The 11020-nt window shown below is 42.6% G+C and overlaps 1 protein-coding gene across 6 annotated transcripts in view; it reads right to left on the bottom strand.

The window, feature by feature from the left end:
- Window positions 1–612: 612 nt before the first annotated feature.
- The window catches only part of LRRC20 (leucine rich repeat containing 20), a 189343-nt gene continuing 178935 nt past the window's right edge, over window positions 613–11020 (bottom strand). For all 6 annotated transcript variants that reach the window (XM_005281859.4, XM_005281858.4, XM_065551968.1 and 3 more), the window contains one exon: window positions 613–4094. In XM_005281859.4, the coding sequence (XP_005281916.2) occupies window positions 3937–4094 (158 nt within the window). In that variant the 3' untranslated portion in view covers window positions 613–3936. The remainder of the gene's footprint in view (window positions 4095–11020) is intronic.

The following is an 11020-nucleotide window of genomic DNA, read 5'->3' as shown; positions in this document are numbered from 1 at the left end:
TTTTCTTCTTGGTGGAAGAGATTCTTTGAGTTGAGTTTTTCTGGTGCAAGATTTGCATGATTCTACTTTGAGTTTTAGGTCCACCTCTAAGTGGGTGGACACTCACACACTGCGGCTTGTTCCTGCAAAGATTGTGGGCTTCCGTACAATCAGCACAGATCATCAGATCTTCAGAGAGTTCTCCTCACTATGCATGGAAGGCAATGGCTGGATCTGGGCCCTCTGCTAAGTAACATCTGATACCATTTGCAGTTGTGTATCATCACTAGCGACTATTTTAATCAATTCTGATTTCTGTAGTGAGGTTGGCAGGCCATTCAATATGGCACCCATGTGTGCTTCTGTGTCTTTTAGAGCCTTTGCAGAATCTAGATGATCAATAGGGCTACTAGATAAGGAACCATTAGGGAACTCCCTGGTGCATATTCTGTAATACGTTTAAATCTCAAACACATGAGTAGTCTGTTTTTTGTTTACTAATTAGATGAATGGCTTGTGGTATGCAATGAATTTTAAATGATCAGACCCTGCAAATATCTTGTGAACCTGTCATATTCCTCTATGCTCTTTTTATGGATGTACCATGTCATGGAATCTGAAAGTAATCTGAACTAACATGCTACCATATTTTAATCATCTCTGTAACTGAAGTAGTACAATGTTGATTTCTCTGACTATGTGCCATCACAAAAAATCCTGAATTAATATACAGCATTATATTCAAACACGCACACACCACTTCTTAAGTCAGGAACTTGGAATCAAGATTATGATTTTAAAAAAGAAAGCACAGGCAATATTGATTTCAAAGCCAGAGCAAAAAAGAATGTCCAGTTCACAGGATGTAGCAGCTGGTTAAAGGAATCATTTTTATAATCAAGGAAGGCCAGATGGGAAGAACAAAACTGCTCTTTAGAAGGTGAGCATACACGAGATGTAGCACAAGGGTATATTTATTTTGGCACTTGACATTTCACATGCTGATTAAATTAAAATTACTTTTTGTCGGTAGAGCTTTAGGAATCCATATCACTGCTTCTACTAATTGGCGAATGTTACAAAACCAACCACCTATTTTATTTCAAAGTAAAGTTTCGTTGTGAATAAGGTGGGTCTAGAATAACAAAGCCTTGTACCCAACTTGCCACTAATACCAATATTTGAAAGCTGGCAACCTTTTAGAGATGAAGTGAGCAGTAAGGATGTAAATGTATCCCCAATGAAAGGAGTGTTTCCCCATTTATAAGTTATGAGCTGGGTGAAATCTTGTTAGGGGCTGAGTTAAAACCTTGTTCAAACTGATGTGTGAACTCACCCTGCACAAACTGTGCGTTGTAAGAAACACTTAAGGGGCCACACCAAAAACAAGTCCTAACAGTGTCTGCCCAGAAACTAGCACCCTGTGGATGGAGTGTTTGACTGGGTGTCTGTGTGTTAGTGTTTGTGTAAGTAAAATAGACAAGCTGGAAACAGAGCCAGCAGACTGAGAGGCCAAGCAGCAGCCTGTAAGCACAGCTGACCTTGGAAAAAGCTAGAAAGTGAGTCTAGTGGGTCTAGTGTTTTGGGTCTAGTGTTGGCTAAAGAGGCATGGGATTGTCAGATAAAAAACTGCTCCTTTTGCTCTGGGTTCCCTCTGCATTTGGACAAGCAGGACTTTGTACATTCCTTGTAAATAAACTAGATTGCATCAAAGAAAATACCAGACTCTACTTCCAGCTGGGATATTCCCGGGGCCCTAAACTTTGACTAGCTGCTTGGGTCAGAAAGGGGAAACAATAATATCCACATGTATGTATTAGGCACATCCAGCATATGTCTATATTCTGTGGAAAACACTATTCAAGAGGATGAAACAAATAGATTAATTTATTGCCTTTTTGTTTTAAACCAACCACCAGAGATCATTTCTCACCAGCAAGTTAAATTTTCTGGTTCTTCCATCCACCAGATTCTCTCTTGATCCCCAGCAACAGGAAACTACGTTAAAATCTATTGAAGCAAAATATACCTACCATGTGAACAAGGGACAAGCAGTGAGCAGCTCATGACAGGACACACTCAGAGAGATCGCTAAAACCAGAACTAACATATGGAGTGACATGCAGAAACCATGTTTGAACATTTCTTCACCCCTGCTCTTGTTAATGTCAATGCACTGCCAGTCCTAGTATTACAGTAGGAGTATAACAAGTTATCTACACTTGAGTTACTCCTCTCAAGTTAGCCTAGCTCAAGCAAGCTTAGCTCACTGTGATATAACTCTTGAGCTGTTGTAGCCACTCTGGAGCTGCACTCATTAGTGTGTGTCACTAAGAGTGCTAGGGACACACACAATCCATGGTTCTTACGTGATGTAGTAAAATAAGCCATTCTATGAATTATTTTCCAGTAACTAGTGAGAGAACTCTTCTGTCCTTTCTGGGCACAGGGAAGGAATTGTGGGAAGACATTGGAGGACTGTTGGCACTTGAGTGGAGCTAGCCTATGTTAGCAACTGACGAATTGTGCTCACTTGAGTTTTGGCCTATACCTTCCCTCTCGGGCCAGCCAACTTGACTTAAAAGTACCACCACACTTCAGTAAAGAGTTTGTGTGTGTGGATGGGACTTGAGTTAAGGGCAACATTCAAATTATAATTCGAGTTAACTTTGCAGTGAAGACAAGCCCTAGGAGGCTGAACAGAAATTATTTATCTTGGACAAAATCAACTAATCTGTCAAAAAAAAAAAAAGGGTGTGTGTGGGATCATTATGCCTTGTCAATCAAATGCTGAATGAAGAACCAGAGAAGAAAAGGAGTTGTCTGTAGATAGGATATTCTTTCCAAGAGGACCTCTGTACTGTAAGACAAGTTTTACTGTCTTGTTTTGATGCTCATAGTGGTGTCCAGTTAATATGCTCCATTATAACAGCTGGCTCAGATCCTAGGGGTAAACCACCAAGATCAAACTAGTTGAAAAGAAAAGTCCATCCACAGAGTATTTTCATTCAATCCTGGACCATCAAGGCTGTGTAAACTAGTGCTTATTCATAGGACAGAGCCTCCTTCTAGCACTCTTCTGCTCCATACTATGCTTCACCTGAATAACAGGGCTTTGAGTGATACAAGAATGGAGTAGGCTATTACATTGATTTTTGCTGAAGCAAGGTGTTATTCTTCTAATAGGTCACTTCCTTGTCAGACTCATTGCAGAAAGCTCTACTGAGAGACTATTTCTAGTTTTGTTTGGTGCATAGAAATACACTTAGGAGACTGAGGCTAGGTCTACACTACCCGCCTGAATCGGCGGGTAGAAATTGATCTCTCGGGGATCGAATTATCGTGTCTCGTCAGGACGCGACAATCAATCCCCGAATCGACGCTCTTACTCCACCAGCGGAGGTGGGAGTAAGCGCCGTCGACGGGGAGCCGCAGAGGTCGATTTTGCCGCCGTCCTCACAGCGGGGTAAGTCGGCTCCGATAGGTCGAATTCAGCTACGCTATTCGCGTAGCTGAATTTGCGTATCTTAAATCGACCCCCCCCCCCCCCCCCCCGTAGTGAAGACCTGCCCTGAGTCTCTTATCTGATCTATTTCTGCATTGCACTTTCCTTTCTGTTGCCCTGGAAGTTTAATCTTTTCACAGATTTATTCCTTTATCAAATAGTGATTTACTAGGGCCTCACTGCATTTCTGTGTATTTTAGACAGCTGCAAAGAAATAACAATAAGCAGATCCACTCTCTATCAATGAAATACCGACTCTGAACCCCCCCCTCCCCCAATCATCCCCATCCTACTCCTCACATCTACAAAACCTCACACATGCAGGAGTGATGCAGCTTGCAAAAGCTGGTGGAGCCATTCTAGATCAGCATGCCCTGCAGCTGGATCCCCTAGCTTTCCCTTTAAAACCTCAAATGAAGTCACACCAAGTCCACGCAACCAAAGTCTGTGTTTCAGGCTTGCAGAGCAGCATGTGCTCCCTTTGGAGACACCAGGAGATCAAATTTGATCAGCGGCCTGGCAATCACCTGGACTTCCTCGTTCAGGGGATTTGACTTCAGGTTTACACTCTGCAGCGACTCCATTGAAGAAAGTTTCTCAACAGGGACATCTGGAACAAGAAGAACATGCACAAAATAAACAACCACCTGGATTATGAGAGAGATGCACATAAGCTGGTCAGGTCCTTTGGAATTTAAGATCATTGTCACTCGCATCCCTAGGTGCAGTCAGTCTGTGAAATGAAATGAATTCAACGTGAGACAGTGAGTGATGGCAGCAGCAGCTCTCTGTGAGTAGTTGAAGCCTAAGAGCTCAGGGTTTCGAAGCTCTGGTAATGCTCCAATTTCTATGTCTATTATTTATTCATAAGAAGAGGGGTTAACTGCAGGAAAGGTATATAAATTACACCCTCAGAGAATGGAACCGGGAAGCTGGGAGTACAATGAGTGGCCTTGCTTTAGATGGGCACCAGTGTTGCTGACTGATTTTGGAGATAAAGCTATCATTGAAGGCATGAATGTGATATACACACTCATCAGGTTCTGAAAAATATTTCCTTTAAGCTGAATTGTCCATGCCTGGTCTCAGCCCAGAGGTGAATTATTTCTGGAAAGTTTGAGGAAAAGCCATTTGAGTTATGGGATACTGCAAACATCTAACACAATTTAGCAGCTCTGCTGCTCACCAGGAACTGGTTGGGGAAAATCATCTAGGACCATCTATCTGAGAGGATTCTGTCTCGTTGAAATGCACAGATCAAACCCCTCTTCTCTTCCCCTTAGAGAAAAACTCATTAACATTCAGAACAGGAGAAAACTGTTGTCTGGGTGGGGAATCGCGGATCTTACCATTCTGAAAACTCTCTACAATTTGGGTGCATTCTGCATGTTGTAAGCTTTAATTAAACAATAAATAAATTAAGTTGGTCATTTCTTTCGCAAAGATACAGTTACCACAATGTAAACAAATGTGCAGCTGCCCGATTTACCCAGCCTTACAGAAAATACTTGGGAGTACTTCATTGATGTTCACAGAATTATTGATTTTATTATTTGCATTACCCTAATGCCCAGGAGTCCCATTCAAGATCAGGGATCCATTGCACGGTCTATGGTAAAACACATTATAAGGAAGAATCCCCACCATGAAGAGCACTGCTTTGTTTTGTGGCATGGTTTTAAGACAACTTTTCAGACATTCTTGTCCAAAAGGCTTCTTGAGATATTCCCCTACCTGTATGGAGAAAAAGAACTGAAATTTTACATCACACTGAGTAGATTTTTTTATCTTGGTGGCCAGAGAGCTCCTGCTATGTACTGTTCCCCCACAACAGGTCTTTTGAAAAAATATGGTAATAACTTCTTCACTTGTAAGAAAGCTAGAAAGGGATCCAGTTCAAGATTCTGAATATAGATGTGTGAAAGAATATGAATACCCTGTACACCTCTCTACTCTTCAAAGCTCATGGCAAAAAATCAATGGAATGAAACAAAATATTTCCTTCCTGTTCCAAGCCTTAGACAACTTGCATCACACTTCCCAGCCATGTGAAGACTGGGGGAAATGTAAAATAAGGGTCATGTCACTCAAATTCACATGCCTTGTATTTAATATTAATAGGGGCTTGTATATTCTGTTTTACCAAGACTTCCCAACCTTCTTCAGTAACATGACAATGTAACTCTTGTTCAGATTTGATCCCAAGAGACTCCAGATGAGAATTCAGGCCTGAAGTGAGATTAGAGCAGTGGCAGAAGTCACTGTACCCTGTGCCCTCATATTTATGCAAGAAGTGCTGAACTGCAAGTGCAGATGTGAATACCTCAACATTCTTCTTCCCAAAGCTCACAGCTTCCTCTTCTTCTCTCTCTTTGGATTATTTATGTCTATTTTCTTTGTGCCTTATAAAAATCATTAATGATAAATCAGTCCTTTCTCCAGCATCGGTGTAATTGTATTGGAGCTGGAGGGTGGAAATATAGGCACCAACTACATCCCAGCAGTCGCACTGGTGACCACAGAGAAGACAGCCAGTGGCAGCTGCAGGACTGTGGGAGAACGCACCAGAGGAGGCTGATTACTATGGTGTGTTTCCATGGGGTGGGGCCTTGAATCTGGTGTCTGCTGTATTAGTGATGGAGATATTTACTGAAGCATTTCACAGACGCCCATTAAAATGTTACAAATCGTAATGTACAGGAACCAGGGTACACAGCTGTGCATGTCTACACTGGGTATACTGGGGAGAGGAGGAAGAGTAACGTACATGAACCATCAAGCAGCTGCAGTGTAGGTTTTAAAGATTTGTTAAACAGTTACTGGAGCCTACATTCTCATTTCAGTTCCCCAAGCCTCGAGCTCCCCACCAGGAAGCCACTTGAACTAAAATTTATGAGACCATCCTGGTTTTCTTGGGCCAGGCTTGTGTTCTGCAAGATTGGTCTCATAGTAATTCTGGGCATCATACCACACTGAGGTAGTACTTACCTGTTGTGATGATGCATCAAGTTGACATATTATACACTGATGTATAATGATGTATCTTTGAGAACTCATGGAGAATGGGTGAGGTCAATGAGGCTGGAGAAGTGCAAACGTAGTACACCAATTTTTATAAAGGGAAACAAAGAGGACCCAATAATTTATAGACCAGCCAGCCTAACTTCAATATCTGGAAAGATACTGGAACAAATGATTAAACAATCAATTTGTAATAGGTTTATAAGCAATAGCCTGCATGGATTTGTCAAGAACAAATCATGCCAAGCCAACCTAATTTCCTTCTTTGACAGAGTTACTGGCCTAGTGGAGAGAGGAAAGCAATAAATATGCTATGTCTTGACACATTCCACATGACATTCTCATAAGCAAACAAGGGAAATGGGGTTTACGTGAAATTACTATAAGGTGGGTGCACAACTTCAAAGAGTAGTTATCAATGGTTCACTGTCAAACTGGTAAGGCGTATCTAGTGGGGTCTCACAGGTTCAGTCCTGGGTCTAGTAGTATTCAATATTTTTATTAATAACTTTGCTAATGTAGTAGAGAAGATGCTTATAAAATTTGCAAATGACACTTAGCTGAGGGGTGGGGCAGAGGTTGCAAGCACTTTGGAGGACAGAATTAGAATTCAAAGTGATCTTGACAAATTGGAAAATTGATCTGAAATCAATAAGATTCAATAAAGATGAGTGCAAAGTACTGCATTCAGGAAGGAAAAATCAAATGCACAACTACAAACTACAAAATGGGGAATAACTGGCTACTGCTGAAAAGGATCTGGTGGTTAGAGTGGATCACAAATTGAATATGGATGTGATGAATTGGGAAAAAGGCTAATATCAATCTGGGGTGGATAAGCAGGAATGTTGTGTATAAGACACGGGAGGTAACTGTCCTGCTCTACTTGTCACTGGTGAGGTCCCAGCATGGGTGGTGTGTTCACTTCTGGGTGCCACAGTTGAGAAAACGTGGACAAAGTGGAGAGAGTCCAGAGGAGAACAACAACAATGGTAACAGGTTTGGAAAACCTGACCTATGAGGAAAGATTTAAAAAAATGGGTATTTTTAGTCTTCAGAAAAGAAGTCTGAGTGGGGACCTGATAACTATCTCCAACTATGTTAAAGGCTGTTATAAAGAGGAGGGTGATTAGTTATTCTCCATGTCCATGAAGATAGGACAAGTAGTAATGGGCTTAATCTGCAGCAAGGGAGATTTAGGTTAGATAGCAGAAAAAAATTCTAACTATAAGGATAGTTAACTCTGGAATAGACTTCCAAGGGAGGTTGTGGAATCTCCATCATTGGATATTGTTAAGAACAGGTTAGACATACACTTGCCAGGGATGGTCCAGGTGTACTTAATTTTGCCTCAATGCAGAGGGGCTGGACTAGATGACCTTGACATTCTTTCCAGCCATACATTTCTATGATTCTATGATCTGTACTGATGCAAACACTACAGCACCGTGATGTTTTTATAGTGGTAACCCTCTGAATCATAGCATTTCTCCTCCCAGCATATTTTGTGGATTCTCAGGGGATGGAAGAGAAAAGCAACTGGAATAAAGACTCTTTAAGAAAACAGGATCTCTCTCCCTGGAGTCAACAGGATCCGGAAAAGCAAAGAACTTAAGACTCACAGGAGAGGGGAGCAATTCATGTTACTCATCAGTGAGCACTGACGGGCTCTGAAGGCAATCCCTGGGGATAGTATTCTTGAGCATGGGAACACATGGAGTCTTGCAGGTGCTGGTGGCTAAAATACAGATGACAGGGTTATTAATGCCTCCCAACATCAGAAAATTTGGTTAAGAGGAGAAGGTGGATTTTTTTCCCCCTCTTTGTTTTACATTTTACAGACTAATTTAATACTTTGACTTTTTTCCTGTTTAGAAGTGAAAAAAAATGTGGAACAGAATATTTTAAAAAATTCTCCTACTGCACAATATATTAACACCTGCCAGCTTCTTACTGTTAGTGCCATCCCAGGTCAGCTGAAATAATAATAGAGGGGCAAAGGTCCCACATAGTGCCCAGATAACACTACTGTTTAATTAACAGAGATGCCATCCATGGATGTGAACATCAGTTCATATAGAGGTGCCTGCTGAGAAGGTGAAAGTCACTTGATGGAACTGAACCCATCACAAGACACTCCAGCTGGTCACTGATCATGCTCAGGCACGGTGCTAAGGGTGCTGCTGCTAAGACTTTTCCATATTGAGCTTTTTTTTGTTGCACAGACAGCAGCACCAGTAGGAGTGCTTGTGTAGAATGGCTGCTGGCATTTTAGCACCACGGTGTCTAGATCTGCTCTAAAAGAGTGAGACAACCCATGCTAAGAACGCAGATGAAGTGTATGGTAAAAATGCATTGCTAGCACTTGGGGGAGATTTTATGAAAAACCTTAAAATCCCCCAAAGCTTGGGCCCAATAATGCCAAGGGAATCTGCTGAAATGAGCTGTTCAGAGGTGAAAGTAAGCCGGACTGGACCGGTTTCTCCGGTGGCGATTTAAAGGGCCCAGGGCTCCAGCCACTGCGGGGAGCCCTGAGCCCTTTAAATCACTGCCGGAGCTCTGGCAGCCGGGCTCCCGCGGTGATTTAAAGGGCCCGAAGCTCCACGGTGGCTGGAGCCCTGGGCCCTTTAATTCATCCCTGAGCCCTGGGGTCCCAGCCGCCTCTGCAGCTGGTAGCTCCAAGGTGATTTAAAGGCCTTGGGGCTCCCAGCCACAGCCAGAGCCCCAGGGCCTTTAAATCTTGAAAGGCCCCGCCTCTTCCAGTTGAGGCCCTGCCCCACTCAGGACTCTGGCGTACCGGTAAGTCCTTTATGTTACTTTCACCCCTGGAGCTGTTCAATATCTCCTTCTATTTAAAAGTGTCACCAGAGGTCATCTGGATGAAATGAAACTTCTGTTCTGATAGGGTTTTAAAAGAGTAAGGAATAAAGCCCATAGGAACCTTTAAAGATGCACTGTTTTTTTACAATAATAGCAGGAAACCAGGCAGGAGGGGCTAGGGAAGGCTCTAGGCAGAAGCCCTGATTGTTCACAGGGGGCCTTTATAAAAGCGGTTTCTGGGCTTCTGTACCCTTTGGTAGCAAGATGCCTATTTGTGCAATTTCAATGGTTATGTGAATGCCTGTGCACCACTGGTAACAATTTTGTCTGTGGTCAGGGGTCCAAACAGTAGTCAGAGTGTCAAATTTCTGTGGGCACAGACACATGGTTTCAGACTTATGGAGTTAATACACATCAATGAAGGTCCAGTATAACTGCTTAACATAATGCAAGTGACCAGAGTGCAAAAAAAGTCATTTCTCTGGACTCCAATTTCTAAAGGCACTGGAAAGTATATAATAAATAAACACAAATCATATGGTATAGTCATGCTGACAAAGAACCATATGGATCATCAGGAGTCAAACAGCTGCAAACCAAAGATAAGATGGAACAGTTACTGGTGAATACAGTGAAATGAAAAAGTCCCAATTTCTGTCTGTCAAATTGGTACATTCTGCATAGCTGGTCATGTGTTGCACAAAGGCTCTGAATCCCATTCCTTTGAACTCAGAGTCTCTGGCTATAGCTTCCTGCGTCAATGCAAGGTGTTCCTTCCTCCAGCCATCCTAGTCTTCAATGTAGACTTCTGTATTAGTTTAAAGTGGTTTCCAGATGCTTCTACAATAATAGGCAAAGATTTCCAACTAACTTTGTAAAAAGGAGTTTGCCTGGTAATTGTTCTCACTCCCTCGCAAACTGTGCTGCATGTGCTCTCTCAGCTATGGCAGAATGATTGACAGATTTGCCTGAGGCCAACAAACAGGTGCAAAAGAGAATTAAACACCATATAATAAAAATTTGCATTAAATTCTCACATACAATAATCTCCAAAGGCTAAAAACTGCATAATGCTAACTTACAGTGAAATGTTTGTGTGCAAAGCTGGACATATAATTTAGTTTCTTCTCCTTATTATAAAATGTGCACAACATCCATACTTGCCTAACATCTGATTTTTGGCCTGAGACTTAAGCTTTTGGGGATTTTTTGATTTCTCAGACAACTTCCAAAATCTTAAGAGTTTCAGCCAAGCTGCAGGAGCCATGACATCAAGCAACACAACTACACAAATTTCCCTGTCTTATAATGAAACATTAAGTAGCAATACAATTGCCATGGTCTTTGGGAAACCTGTTTAACCTTTTAGTAAGAGAGGGAGAACTCCAGTTGCAAAACATCATAGGCCCCGACTTCATGGGTGCTCTGGGGCTCAAGCACCCACCAAAAAAAAAAAAAAAAGGGGGGGGGGGTGTGCGCGCTCAGGACCAGATTAATCTTTTGTGGCCTGGCAACCCAGACTGCAGCTCCACCCCCTGCTCTGCCCTGAGGCCCTGTCCCCGCTCAACCTCTTCTCCCTAGGGCCCCACCCGCACTCCGCCCCAAATCACCGTCCCCGCTTGGCCTCTTCCCCCCCCCGAGGCCCTGTCCATGCTCTGCCCCGAGACCCCCCCCCCACTCAGCCTCTTCCCCCTG

This window comes from Chrysemys picta, chromosome 7, assembly GCF_011386835.1.
Source record: "Chrysemys picta bellii isolate R12L10 chromosome 7, ASM1138683v2, whole genome shotgun sequence".
In the NCBI taxonomy this organism is placed as follows: domain Eukaryota; kingdom Metazoa; phylum Chordata; order Testudines; family Emydidae; genus Chrysemys; species Chrysemys picta.
This window is presented reverse-complemented; position numbering and strand designations above follow the sequence as displayed.